This window comes from Salmo salar, chromosome 26 (assembly GCF_965601325.2).
Source record: "Salmo salar chromosome 26, fSalSal1, whole genome shotgun sequence".
NCBI classification, from domain to species: domain Eukaryota; kingdom Metazoa; phylum Chordata; class Actinopteri; order Salmoniformes; family Salmonidae; genus Salmo; species Salmo salar.
This window is the reverse complement of record NC_138316.1, coordinates 17,151,896-17,166,947: the sequence shown is the minus strand read 5'-3', so window position 1 is coordinate 17,166,947 and position 15,052 is coordinate 17,151,896. Positions and strand designations below refer to the sequence as shown.

At 46.9% G+C, this 15,052-nt stretch overlaps 1 protein-coding gene across 2 annotated transcripts in view; it reads left to right on the top strand.

Annotated features, from left to right (window-relative positions):
• Positions 1–15,052, top strand: part of LOC106587232 (CD276 antigen) — a 73,501-nt gene that overhangs the window by 24,027 nt on the left and 34,422 nt on the right. For both annotated transcript variants that reach the window (XM_014175426.3, XM_014175427.3), the window contains exons 3-4: positions 1,075–1,425; positions 4,923–5,219. In XM_014175426.3, the coding sequence (XP_014030901.3) occupies positions 1,075–1,425; positions 4,923–5,219 (648 nt within the window). The remainder of the gene's footprint in view (positions 1–1,074; positions 1,426–4,922; positions 5,220–15,052) is intronic.

The window sequence follows — 15,052 nt, the reverse complement described above, 5'->3', positions numbered from 1 at the left end:
GAATGACATTCTTGTGTTTGTTAGTTACTGGGGCTTGTTGTTCTTCTGTTTCCATGGTTTTCTGGATGTGGTGGATGGTATATTTTGGGATTTTGAGGTGATGGCAAAATGTCTGTTTTGCCAAGTTTTCCTTTGGCCTGTAGTTACATGAGGATCCAGCAGGTGGCAGTGTGCCTATAGATGAGCAGGGGGATATTGGTGAATATGGGGTCTCTCTCCTGTGAGGTTTGGTGTCTACCAAAATATCTTTGCCTTGACTGAGCATCCTCATCCACGGATTGCACTCGGAGGAAAGTGCTGTTTGTTCATAATGGGGAAATCAATTGTTACACCTCAATCACAACTATTTCATGCAAAAGTGTGTGATTGTTATTACATCTGAAAGACATGAGTACAGAAGAGATTCTCATAAAGAATAGCAGCAGTCGAGTACAGGATGCATCACACTAGATTCAGGGGCATTTCAGGGGTTGGAATGGCTTTTTTTTGTCCTGATGTTCATCACACAATCAGACCTGTAGAAGTGGAGACAGGAATAAATTGAGAATGGTTTAGCTGTAGCCTCCTCTCTCTGTGGTGTCTGAGATGGCTACTAAGCCAGAATGATTATGCAGAGCCAGCTCTTGGCTGCAGAGAGGACAGGGGAGGGGAGGAGAGGAGAGAAGAGAAGAGTAGCGAAGAGAAGAGGAGAGAACAGAAGAAGAGAGAAGAGGAGAGAACAGAAGCGTCCAGTCTAGACAAGAAGTCTGGAGATCAGATGGCTTAAGGAGGGTTTCTGCTTTAAAACAAAACAAATCACACTCACCATTGAGCAACTTAGCCCAGTGTTCTGTTGAGGGAGACACTACACTCTGGAAAGAGATGGAGAGTGTTCTTTCTCACCAGACAGACCACTATCTAGATTATTAACTCACCACTGTCTCCAAGCGGATATTTAGGGGCTACATCTTTATTGCAGTTCATTCATCCCCCTAAAGCGTATTTAGACATCTCTCTCCGCTACATGGCTAAACACACAGGTCTATGTTTGCTGTTATTGACATACTCGCTCTCTCTCCTCTCTCTCCTATCTAGCTGTCCTGGAAGTGCATGTCCCAGAGCTGCCAGTGGTGGCGCTGTATGGCATGGACACCACCCTCAACTGTTCCTTCAGCCACGCCTCTCCCTTCAACCTGTCTGACCTCAGTGTCTTCTGGCAGCTGACGGACACCAAGCGCAGTGTGCACAGCTACTGGGCCAGCCAGGACCAGCTGGCAGACCAGGGAGAGCACTACGCCAACCGCACCAGCCTGTACCCCTCTCAGCTGGGCTCGGGCAACGCCTCGCTCCTCTTGAGAGGGGTCCGGGTGGCCGATGAGGGTAGCTACACCTGCTTCGTCAGGGTAGAGGACTACGGCAGTGCAGCCCTACTGCTCCAGGTAGCAGGTGAGTCTGTTAATTTATTACCTTTATTTAACTAGGTAAGTCATTGAGAACACATTCTCTTTTAAGTTTTACAATAACGACCTCAGACTGGGAAAGCTGGATCAATGCTTGGCCTATAGCTACCACATCTTTCTCGATACATCTCTCCTCAAATCCTGTCTCAAAACACATTGGAGAAGAAGGTCAGAGGATGAGGACCTTGGATCGTTTCCTCCAATACGGTTGAAAAGGAGGTGAGGAGGAGACACCTCAAGGGCTTCACATAGAGGAAGTAGAGTCCCCTCTTTAACCTTTTGCTGCAGTGGGATAAATCAGGGTCACACAGAGTGTTTCTTGGTAGTCTTAAACAAATCTACTTTGAAACAAGAGTATACACCTCTCACTCATGGTTATCGGCAGCAACAAAAGAAAGAAGACACTTGTACCATGTCAGATATAAAGTTGAAATGTATTCAATTTTTAGTTTGCATCCCAATATTACACTTTATATAAACTCAGCAAAAACGAAACGTCCTCTCACTGTCAACTGCGTTTATTTTCTGCAAACATAACATGTAAGTATTTGTATGAACATAACAAGATTCTACAACTGAGACATAAACTGAACAAGTTCCACAGACATGTGACTAACAGAAATTGAATAATGTGTCCCTGAACAAAGGGGGGGGGGGTCAAAATCAAAAGTTACAGTCAGTATCTGGTGTGGCCACCAGCTGCATTAAGTACTGCAGTGCATCTCCTCCTCATGGACTGCACCAGATTTGCCAGTTCTTGCTGTGAGATGTTACCCCACTCTTCCACCAAGGCACCTGCAAGTTCCCGGACATTTCTGGGGGGAATGGCCCTAGCCCTCACCCTCCGATCCAACAGGTCCCAGACGTGCACAATGAAATTGGCCATGGCCATGGCAGAACACTGACATTCCTATCTTGCAGGAAATCACGCACAGAATGAGCAGTATGGCTGGTGGTATTGTCATGCTGGAGGGTCATGTCAGGATGAGCCTGCAGGAGGGTACCACATGAGGGAGGAGGATGTCTTCCCTGTAACGCACAGCGTTGAGATTGCCTGCAATGACAACAAGCTCAGTCCGAGGATGCTGTGACACACCGCTCCAGACCATGATGGACCCTCCACCTCCAAATCGATCCTGCTCCAGAGTACAGGCCTCAGTGTAACGCGCATTCCTTTGAAGATAAACGCGAAACCGACCATCACCCACGGTGAGACAAAACCGTGACTCGTCAGTGAGGAGCACTTTTTGCCAGTCCTGTCTGGTCCAGCGATGGTGGGTTTGTGACCATGGGCGACGTTTTTGCCGGTGATGTCTGGTGAGAACCTGCCTTACAACAGGCCTACAAGCTCTCAGTCCAGCCTCTCTCAGCCTATTGCGGACAGTCTGAGCACTGATGGAGGGATAGTGCGTTCCTGGTGTAACTCGGGCAGTTGTTGTTGCCATCCTGTACCTGTCCCGCAGGTGTGATGTTCGGATGTACCGATCCTATGCAGGTGTTGTTGCACGTGGTCTGCCACTGCGAGGACGATCAGCTGTCCGTCCTGTCTCCCAGAAGCGCTGTATTAGGCGTCTTACATTACGGACATTGCAATTTATTGCCCTTGCCACATCTGCAGTCCACATGCCTCCTTGCAGCATGCCTAAGGCACATTCATGCAGATGAGCAGGGACCCTGGGAATCTTTCTTTTGTTGTTTTTCAGAGTCAGTAGAAAGGCCTCTTTAGTGTCCTAAGTTTTCATAACTGTGACCATAATTGCCTACCGTCTGTAAGCTGTTAGTGTCTTAACGACCGTTCCACAGGTGCATGTTTGTTAATTGTTTTTGGTTCATTGAACAAGCATGGGAAACAGTGTTTAAACCCTTTACAAGGAAGATCTGTGAAGTTATTTGGATTTTTATGAATTATCTTTGAAAGACAGGGTCCTGAAAAAGGGACGTTTGTTTTTCACAGAAGACTGAATTATAACAAAACCGTTTGACATAGAAACACCGGATTTTAGTTTGAAATTATTTATTCATGTTTATCAATTATTAAATGATTAAATAATTCCAGCCATGAAGCCACTAGAGGGCAATTTGGTCACACATCACAGGCCCTTCTTTGGTAATCATGCGAGACCTTTAGGATCGATGTCTAACACAACACAGAAATTGGTCATGAAACACTTAGTTCTGTCAGGGATGCACGATAATATGATTGGTCGATACTTCCTGATTGTGGCCCTCTGGTTGTGGTCAATCACTGGCTTTGATTATTAGTTCCTGCCAAGATTGATTGTTACTAACAGCTCGGTGATGAAGGTGGTTGTTCCATCAGAGGACCATCATCACAACTGATTGCACTTTTATTTATAATTATTCTTCACGGCTTCACACACAGTGTTGGTGAACTCCTCCCTCCCTCACCACTCATTTCCAAGTGTTGTTGTTAAATTGGTCTTTTCCTCTAAGGATCTATGTGCATTAAGCAGTGTTAACGCTCAACAGTTTTCCTCTTGGCTGGCTAGTCTGGGTAGAGAAAAGATAAACAATGACACAGTAGCTCAAACAGTGACAAATTGTCCCCTTTTCATGCATTCGATTCCTAGATGTATTATTTTTAGCTGGCATTTACAGTCAACATCATAGAGCTCCCTTCCCACAGTGCTCTGAGAAAATGATGGGTCTCTGTGGAAATCTGCCTGTCAGTCAAATGGATAGCCAGGGAGGTTAGTGGCAGGCTGACATTCCGTCTTAGTGCTGAGAGAGAGAGAGCGAGAGAGTCCACTTTTCAAAAGGCAACTCGCATGAAGTTATTTAATCTCCTTCTTCTCCCTCCCTGTCCTCCCCATTGTTTGCTGTGTTATGATTGGCTCAGGGAATACAGCCTCCTCTCTCTGCCCGCCACCTCTCTGGTTGTGTTTTAGCTCAGGGGATTGGAGAGCTGTGAATTCATTCCAGGCTGAGGATTCACCCCCCTCACCTCCTCACCGCACGCCCCCTCCTGCCAAACCCCTGAACAGAGCACAGCAGTCCCAAATTCTCGGAGCCGTGCCTATTTCCCCCAGGCCCCCATCCGGGCTGGGCCAGGCTGTGGTGGTTGTGTTGTATTGTGAGGCGGCTTGGCTCAGAGCCGTGGCTCTCTCCAGGGAGGAGAAGAAGGAGGACAGAGAGGAGCACCAGGATATGCTGCAGATGATGTCTCTGGGATCTTAAGCTCGATGTTATGCTAAGCTCCCTAAATGTAATTAACAATTTAATGGGAATCATGTCAAACCGTTCCCTGGGTGTCCCTCACTGGTGATAATCTGGCTAAAACTCTGTATGTCTCTGCTCCCCCCTCCCCCTCCAGCCACCTACTCCAAGCTTCTGGCGACTTGGCTAAAACTCTGTATGTCTCTGCTCCCCCCTCCCCCTCCAGCCCCCTACTCCAAGCTTCTGGCGACTTGGCTAAAACTCTGTGTGTGTCTGTTCTTGTCCCCTCCTCTCTCCCCCCTCCAGCCCTCTACTCCAAGCCTCTGGTGACCCTGGAGCCGAACTCCAACCTGCGGCCGGGTGACGAGGTGGCGCTGACCTGCGTGGCGTACGGTGGCTACCCTGAGGCTGATGTACTGTGGCAGGACGGGGGCGGGCACAACCTGACGGACAACGTCACCACCTCCCTGGTGGCCAATGAGGAAGGGCTGTTCAGCATGCACAGTGTTCTGACTGTCACCCTGGAGCCCAATAGCACTTACAGCTGCAGACTGACCAACCCATTATTGGGCGAGGATGGCCACGCCTCCGTCACCATCACAGGTGTGTGTGTCTGTGTATGTGTGTGTGTGTCTATGTGTGTCTGTGTGTCCCATTGCTGTCTGTCTTCCCTGACAAAGGCCCTAGCCTACTTTCTGGAAAATAAACAAGCTAACATTCAGAGACTTCCCACAGTGTTTTAATGTTGCCAGTTCAGGATAATCTTGTTTTCAGTCACACAGGAGTACGGCTGCCTATTAAAGTCTTGTATGCATTTGTAAATCAATCCGTCAGTCAAATGTTATGCCTTGAATATTCAGCTAGCTGTTCAGAGCTCCACAGAACTGAAGGGAAATAATGAAATGTTCAATTATGCTCCAATAAGCCTAACCATCAGTTTCCACACATCGTTAAATCACATCAGTGGGTAATTATTTCCCAGATGATTCCTATGAAACAAAAATAACTACTCATCTGACATTTGGTAATGCTAGAAGGTGATAAAGGATATGCAATAATATTAAAGGTAAATGGAAGTAATGGTGGTGCAGCAGCTGTACAGCCTGCAGAGCAGACTCCTAGCTCCAACCTGCCTCTCAGCTGAGTGGTATAATCTCTTCCTGGACTGTGTGGGTGGTGGCTTTGTGTGGTGGCCCTGGGGTCTTCTCTGTCCCATCCCCAGTCCCCGACCCCCTGTCCCCGGGCTGCCTTACTGGTGTACGTAATGTTTAGCGTTTGGAGTGTTTAGTGTGTGTCTGACGGGCCAAGGCTGGCTCTCTAATGGGAGCAGTGCTGTGTGAAATGGCTCATAAATAAGAAGAGGTGGCCGGGACCTGCTCTCTGGGCTGGAGCAGAGCTGGGGAGGGGGAGGTCACCCTGCACCCGGGTCAGGGAGTGTGTGTGTCATGTGTGTGTGTGTGTGTGTGTGTGTGTGTGTGTGTGTGTGTGTGTGTGTGTGTGTGTGTGTGTGTGTGTGTGTGTGTGTGTGTGTGTGTGTGTGTGTGTGTGTGTGTGTGTGTGTGTGTGTCAGGTCAGTAAGTGTTGCTCCGCTGGGCTGGGAAATGACTGCTGTTTCCGTGCTGCTGGGGCCGGTAGGGCCCTGAGCCTGATGACCTATTCCACAGCTCCACACTCTACAGTCATGACAAGGCCTCCGGGGTATTACAATGTGGCTAAATCCACAGTAGGAAGAGACATGACATGAAGAAGACAACAAGTGTTGCTGTTAAGCCCATAGTATGATTACTGTTTACATGTTGCAGTAGACTTTAGAAAAGTGGAACTACGGGAGACTATTGCATCTTGTAGTTTTAGTAAAGGACATAGATATGCTTACATGCTATCTGTTGAGAGAGAACGTAAGGCTGATTAGGTGCCTGTCTAAGGCATTCTAGATTTTACCTCAGGCGGTGAACTGGTTCAGATCATAGAGTTGTTTCAGTGGTCCAGATCTATAGAGGTGATGGGGAAGATAGAGGTGAATCCTGACAGAGCAGAGGAGGAAATGGACATAGGACCGATGATCTGAAGCAGTATGAAAGAACTGACAACTAGGTATGGTTGTGATCTTCGTCAGTCGGTGTGTCAAGGAAGAGTTCCTCTCAGACTGAGCAGTTGTTCCTCCTCCAACCCGAAACCCAGCAGAACACCTGTTCTGTTAGACTAGTGGAAAGCCTTTGTTCTCCACAGAGAGACAGTTTGTGTCGAGCGCAGAAACCCGCTGATAACGAAAAGTGATCTGTTCAGCTCAGTGGAAAGGAAGGAATTACCCACGCTCTGAAGCCGTCCTAGAGAAAAACCAGGCAAGGCTCCGGAGAATAACACAGCCAACCTATGAAAGGGAATAGACCAGCCAAAAAGAAAGAGAGACCGAGGGATGAGAGAGAGAAGGAGAGATGGAAAGAGAGAGAGAGAGAGAGAAAGAGAGAAAGGATGGAACAAACCCAGAGACAAAGCTGCAAAGGTTTTGATTAAAGCCATGGCGTGACCAGGATCTGAGCACTCTGGGGCTAGTTGGAGAATATTCATTTATCTTACTCTAACCAGCACAGCTTGATGATGGCCTAACTTGTTAGTAAACAAGTGGCAGATTTATTTTGGTGTGCCAGGATACAAGGGGCTTGTTTGATATGAAAATGTATTTGCATTTGTTTACAACAGCTGCTGTATGCTTAACAACTTCTGTAATTAATTTTGACCTAGCAGAACTCTTCTGGAGTGTGTGCTGAGCAGAGTTTATATAGTAAATATACTGGATAATCACAGCACTGCACCTACCACACACCAGACTGAGGCAGGCTGAGAATCCTATTATAGGGAGGGGTGAAATCTCCTTAAGATTCCAAATGGACTATTCCCCACCCAATAGGAGGGAGGGAGGGAGGGAGGGGAGAGAGAACAAGCACATTAAAATTTCACACTTTCCTCAATCTCTGATTGAAAAATTACAATAGTAATACAACTCTCCCCCTGGGAAAAGAAATAGTTTGACAAGGTTAATTTGGAGAAAATGAACCCCTAACTGTACGGAACGGTGTGTGGGGTGCGTGTGAAGCCATGTGTTGAGACGGTATGGGTTAAGAAGTTATGCTTGTCAACCATGCCATCATCATTAGCACCACTGTCAATAGTAGTACCTCTCCCATGACACAACAGCTGCCTGGCTAAATACTACATACACAATACTGCCATTTACAACTGAACTATCTCGGTGCAGGTTAGAAGAGGTCATGTCCCGCTTGAGCCCTGACTGACCGTATGATGTGTTGGTTCGACAGCTGTTGGGAGAGAGACCACAATGTATGTTGGTAGTAGGATATTGATGGATGTAGCAGCAGGATACAGTAGGATCCAACTTGGAACAGACACAAAGAGATGCCTGGCAACCAGCGTCCATGGACGAGACAAGAGGCAGCAGGTGCAGCAGTCCTTGTATGAACCCTGGCAGGCTGCCTCCCTCCTCAGCCTCACTCTGCCTCCTCAGCCTCCTCGCCCTCATCTCCCTCTTCAGCCTCCTCTCTCCCTCCTCAGCATCTCCCTCTTCTGCCTCCCCAGCCTGCTTGGCTATCCTACCATCCTCCTGGCTGAAAGCAGCAGAGGCAGTTTGAGCAACTCAGTCTAAGACAGACTAAATCCCACCTTTGCTCCCCCTCCCCCCTCCCTGCCCACCCTCTCTGCCACTTTGCTATCCTAAAAAAAGAATAATGCCCTTTGAGCTTTATGGACATGCTGTCTGACTAATATCATTTTTACCGCCACTGGCAGAACGCAGAGCTTTAGATATGTATCCCTACTGTGGGGGCTGAGAGATGGCAGTATGGCTGTGGTGGCGGTGGGGGGGGGGGGGGGGCCTGTCACTGCCCAAGCCCTCTGTCTCTCTGCTCAGCGGATGAGAGCACCATTGTCTCTCCGCCCGACTCCACTGCTGGCACAGCACTCGCAGTTCCCAGCAGCAGGATAAGATCGAGATAGAGAGGGGAGGAGAGAGGGGGAGTGAGGTTTGGGCTGATGACAGAGAGTGAGATGGAGACGAGAGCAGAGAGTGTTTGCTAAGCTCTGAGCCGTGGCACCAGGGCCTGACAGGCAGGCAGGGAGATGGAGTCACTGACGGGGAGGGAGGGAGGGAGGAACTAACACTCTCACTTGACTTTTTCCCCCTACTAGCTCTGACTTTGCTGATAGCTACTTTATTGAGAAGGAACTGACTTACTATGACTGAGATAGGTGGTTATCCCACCTAGCTATCTTAAGATGAATGCACTTACTCTAAGTTGCTCTGCATAGGAACGTCTGCTAAATGACTAAAATGTAAATGTAATGTAAATGGGTGAAGGGAGGGAGACAGAGGGAGAGAGGGTGACAGAGGGAGATCGCCCAAGCTGTGCTGCTGAGCTCGTCCAATCTGCTTTGCTCTGCTCTCCAGAGGATTGGCCAGCTCCATCAACTTCATGGGAGGCCTCATCCCCTGCTCCGAAAGAACCAACTCTCCATCAGAATTACAGTACAATACTCTCTCTCTCTCTCGCTCTCCATGTTTCTCTCTCTCTCAGCCTCTCTCTCTCTCTATCGCTCCCTCCCCCACTGTTTCTCTCTCTCTCGCTCTCCATGTTTCTCTCTCTCACAGCCTCTCCCTCTCTCTCAGCCTCTCCCTCTCTCTCTCTCTCTCTCACTGTTTCTCTCTCCCTGTTTCTCTCTTTCACGTTCTCTCTCTCTCCCTGTTCCTCTCTCTTCCTCTCTCTCAAACACACACTTTACACCTCGCTCCCGTTCACACTCACATCCATGCCTCAATAGCTCCATGCACACTCCAACATTACTCTTAATAGGCAGAAGAGACAGTGTCACAAAGGTGCTAATGGGCAGTCCTAGCACAGCCTTTCCATTTGCAGCAGACAGCATAAAGCTTTGCTGTGTTTTTCCTTCATTACGTTTGTGCTAGCCTCTTCCCTTTTTCCCTGACTGTGTTATTATCTGTTCTGGGTGCTTGTTCCTGACATATGTTGCCGTCTAAATTGGTACCTGCCAGTGCCCTGCCTGCCAAGCTTACGCAAGCCTAAAAAAACAAGTAAGCAAACGAAAGCAAGCTAAAAACAAAACACTGTATTACTCCTTGTTCTCTACTTTTTTACAGGGCTAATTTAAATGCAATTAACGAAGCCTTTGGAAAAAGAGGAAAACAGCAGTATGAATGAATTCGTTGTCAGCAGAGCTGCGGGGGGAACACTGTGTTAATTACTGTCCAAACGCACAGACGGGTCTTCTCTCTCTCTCTCTCTCTCTCTCTCTCTCTCTCTCCCCCTCTCTATCTTTACCTCCCTCCCTGAATACACACTATCTTATCACGACCCCCTAGCACAACAACAACCAAATAGAGAGATGGCGTAATGGAGGGAGCAGTCTAAAATAAATTCAGGTAGGCCAATGGCAGTCTTTGTAAGCACATTATTTCCCCTCAGGATTATGAACAGGGGCCACTTGCTCCTGTCCCGGCCATGTTGAGTTGTTAAGTTGTTTGAATGTTCTCCCTCCCTCCCTTGCCTTCCACATGGGGACGTTTTATCCCTGTATTATGGCTTCACAGTATTATTTGGCATGCTCTCAGTCTTGCCGTTTGCAGCTCTGAGGGATTGTTGGGTTGAATGAGGGATTAGGGCCGGGCCAGTTCCTGCTCACTGCATTGCTCTTATAGCATCTCAACAATCATAGCGATAAAATGAGCTCCCTCTCATTGTGTTGGGGATTTATGCCTTCCTGTTCCTGTTCACTGTTGTCGTCTTCACTGTCTCCTTTTGGCATAAAAGGTCTTTGCTATGGCTGAATGTCAAAATGTATTTTATGTCTGCAGTTGAAAATACAATGTTGGAGCGTTGCGGCCTGACCACCTCTGCTTTGAGTGGCTGTCTGGTAGTCGGTGTGGGTGTGTGGGCTTGGGTCTGCTGTGTGGTCCTGTCCTGTCCTCCCCCTCACCACAGGGGAGCCATCACCAGTACATGACTCTATAAGTGTCCACGGCCCCAGTCCCAGGCCACCACGGCATGGCATTGGGCACGTCCCTCTCCTCTCCTCTCCTCTCCTCTCCTCTCCTCTCCTCTCCTCTCCTCTCCTCTCCTCTCCTCTCCTCTCCTCTCCTCTCCTCTCCTCTCCTCTCCTCTCCTCTCCACACTGTGGAGTACTGTGACATCTTTATGCCTGCCCAGAGCCTGAAGGGAACCTGTCTCTTTAAGCCCTGCACTCCTCTCCTGCTTTCTTTCTTCTTCAAGACAGATTATATTTATGGCTGCAGTAAAAGGGCAAAAGCCCTATTTTGTCATTGATCAGGCTCATTTTTTATTTTCCCTCCCAGAGTCACAGTGAGGGGGGACTGACTATCAGTGGGGTTGAGCCAAGGGGCCTGCAGTGTACATTTCACACAGTTGCTGTTTTATCCTGTAAGAGGGATTGGTTTCTGGAGGCCTGGCGTCAGCCTCTGCTTTACGATTTCAAATCATATTAGGTGCAGCCTTTTGAGAGACATTGGGCAGAGAATAGCCCAGAGAAAACGGTTGGGCATACCTTCAAAGGCTTGGTCGTTTAATTATTCATATCCATTTCTTTTATGCTTAAACTCTACACCAGATAAGACCATGCATTGTTGTCCCACAAAATATGTTTGCAACCTCCGTAAATCGCTTTGTTCTGGTGCCTTGAAACAGTCCAAGTCAATGGCCACCCATACACAAAGAGTTTTGTCTAGCGGTGTAATGTCTTTTGAATTAGGAGGCGCTGAGAGACTTGGGCCCGTTCCTGGAGAAGGTAGCTCGCCTCACTGATAGCTCTAGAGACCAGTAATTGATTACAAAGTGTGAAATTAAGGAAAGTTAAGCATGGAGCTAGTGTGGCCGTCTCCCTGTAGAGGTGTGTTACTGGCCCAGGACTTTTCTTACTTACCTCCCTGCAGCATGGACTTAAACCACTCAAAAGAGTTTGTTCACTGTCTGTAAATGTGACTGAAATGACTCAACCTGACTCAACATTTAGTACTGCAATCAGTCTGAGTCATCTGCCTTCATCTGCAGGGACAGTGTCATCACAGCCCTTTAACTCTTGAAACCAAATATTATGCTCCTACATTTGTGACGAAAGCATTGATTAGAACATGGCAGCCATCTTTGACATAGCCAAATGTGACCGGTGTGGAAAGAGGGAAGCTGTGAGGGCTAGGATCGCCTTCAGGTCACATTAACATCTCCTTCCTGCTGGCCTGGCTGGTCCTCTTTAGCCATGCCTTTGTCTCTGACTCCCTCCCCAACCCCACGCCTCTAAACGTCTGCATGACAACCTGCAGCTCATTACAGAGAAACTGTCCACAGGGAAATGACGACTTATACTGCCTGTCATATCTATAATGTATCTGTCTGCCTACTTCCAGCCACTTACTGTACTGCTGGGGGATGAGCAGCAAAGCTGTAGTCTACTGCTGTAGTGAAGGTTTCTGATGCCGTTGTTAGTGTTATGGTTGTCTCCATGGCTCTGTTACGTCAGTGGTTATTTGGGGCCTCAACCGTGTACTGTAGACGTCCCTTGTTATCAAATAAGATGCAATTCCATTATGTTTGCCTTAGAAACATTATCACGGGCATCCGTAGCAGAAATGGCTTTGAGAGAAATATCAGGATAAAATGAAAGCGATTCTGGTGAAATGATATTGAAATCCATAATAAGATAGATAGTTTAATATCTATGGTAACAAAAAATAACCAACCCAAGGCTCAAGGACTAATACAACTTCATTTGAATTGAAACTGCTGCTCCAGCATGATCCTACATTAGACACAGAGAGCATGACAATTTCCTGATAGACTTTCCAGAGCCACCAGTGTATATCTGATCCCTATGCCAACTGAGCTAAATGCTAACCAAGTCAAGTCCTCTGCGCTTTAGCCATAGGCTGTGCCTCCTGGCTGGCTGGATATAGAGATGGGGATGAGATAAATGACTGGTAGTGATTGGAGCACACTAAGAAGGTCAGAGGATTAGTTACACACCTGCTAAATTACTTCTACGTAAAGACAGAGGCCCTCTGTTCATTATATCACAGCAGCCAATGGAAGCACATACAACATTATGGCCACATATACTGAGTGCACCCCCCACCCCCCCACCCCCCCCCCCCCGCCCCCCCCCGCCCTGAGAACAGCCTCAATTTTGGGGCATGGACTCTACAAGGTGTCGAAAGCATTCCACATGTTGATATCCAATGCTTCCCACAGTTGTGTCAAGTAAGCTGAATGTCCTTTGGGTAGAGGACCATTCTTAATACACACAGGAAACTGTTGTGTAAAAAAAAAAAAAAAAAACTGTGTTGCAGTTCTTGACACAAACCAGGGCACCTGGCACCTACTACCATACCCCGTTCAAAGGCAATTCAATCTTTTGTCATGCCCGTTCACCCTCTGAATGGCACACATACACAATCCATGTCAATTGTTTTAAGGCAAAAAAAAATCCAGTCTCCTCCCTAATTGAAGTGGATTTAACAAGTGACATCAATAAGGGATCATAGCTTTCACCTGGATTCACCTGGTAAGTATTTGTCATGGAAAGAGCAGGTGTTCTTAATGTTTTGTACACTCAGTGTAGTCTTGGTGAAGGTCCTGGCTGCAGTGGTGATACACTTCTTCCTTCAGGAGTCAAATGCATCATATCATGTGTCTGCAACCACAATATTGTCTGAGACTGAAGCAGTGATAGTTATAGTATGGCTGTGCTATACTAACTTGGAAATGTTTCTATTTCCTTTTGATTCAAAATTACATGAGGGGTAAGGTCAGGGGGGCCACTTTGGTTTTAGAAGTGGGGGGGACATAACCTGGCGGGGGATCTGGGGTCCTTCCCCAGAATTTTTTGGGGCGTCTAAAGCTCATTTCCTGCATTTTTACACAAGCTAGGTAAGAGATCATTATTAAATATGTTTAAATGATTAATAAGACTGAACTAGATCAAAGGTAATTCAATAATACATATTGTGTTGCACCTTTAGCCTAACAAAACTAAGACTTTTGATTGTCTTTATTAAGAAGTCGGTTCCTCTCCTTGTTGGGGCGGTGGTCAGCAGTCGGCAGTCGGCATTGCCGGTCTTCTAGCCATCATCGATCCACTTTTCATTTTCCATTTGTTTTGTCTTGTCTTCTCACACACCTGGTCTCAATTTCCCTCATTACATGTTGTGTATTTAACCCACTGTTCCCCCCATGTCTTTGTGCGGAATTGTTTATTGTAAGTGCATGTGCACGTTTTCTCTGGTGCGCAACGGGTTTTGTACCCATTTGTTTGTTGTTCTGGTTACCGGTGGTTTTTATGAATAAAACTGCTCCGTTGATTACCCAGTTTTGCTCTCCTGTGCCAGACTTCCCTGCCGCCAGTTACGCACTCCCTTACACCACCAGTCTAGTCAATAACTCAACTCTCTCCCAACACAATTTCCTTCCCAGTTCTCACCTTTATTTGTTTTTAATTCCCAAGATAAAGGTTTGGAAACAACAAAAAAACACATACACATACTCCTCAAATATACATTAACACACAAAAACAGCAAATCCTCCATATAATTTATGTCATGGGCCTAATAGTACTGTAAAGCTATTTTTACTTGCAAACAATATAGCTGGGTCACACAGTCCTGTCCCTATGGGTCTACGGCCCTGCAGCACCCCAAACCAACACACCCCACTCAGCTTTAGGATATTAGTGAAACTTTAATTGATTGGTTTTGGGAGTGTTACGTAAAAGGCCAGAGTGACAACTCACAGGACGGCAGACCCTGAGGGCCAGGACTGAGCAACCCAGCAGCTAGGGATTGCCTAAATAAGTATCTCCCCAGACATGGGCATGTTTTCAATACAGACTCCTTTAGTCATATTGTATTCCATATAAGGCATCCAGACCTTATGAAAGTTGCCCAGTATACCTTTAATCTTGTAATAAATCAAATCTAGTGATAGATAACTTGACATTGTGGGAGGATAACCAACCTTCCAATGAATTTCTTAGCAGCTATACATGTTTTAGAGACACTCTTATCCAGAGCAACTTACAGCAAGTGAATAAATTTTCATGCATTTTTTCTTTCTTCTCTGTACTGGTTCCCCGTGGGAATCAAACCCACAACCCTGGTGTTGCACGCACAATGCTCTACCAACTGAGCCACAGAGCTTCGTTACACAGTTTCTTCAGATATTAGTCACCAGTATCAACATTTACAAGCAAACAAAAACAGGGGGGAAGGGAGAATCTGTAGACATGCTGAAATAAAAGTACATACCAAAAATTAGCCAGCCTTCACAAAACAAAAACATATTCAAATATATCCCTTTTTGTATTTTACACCTCCAGCAGAGGAATTAAATTTCTGAGTGCAT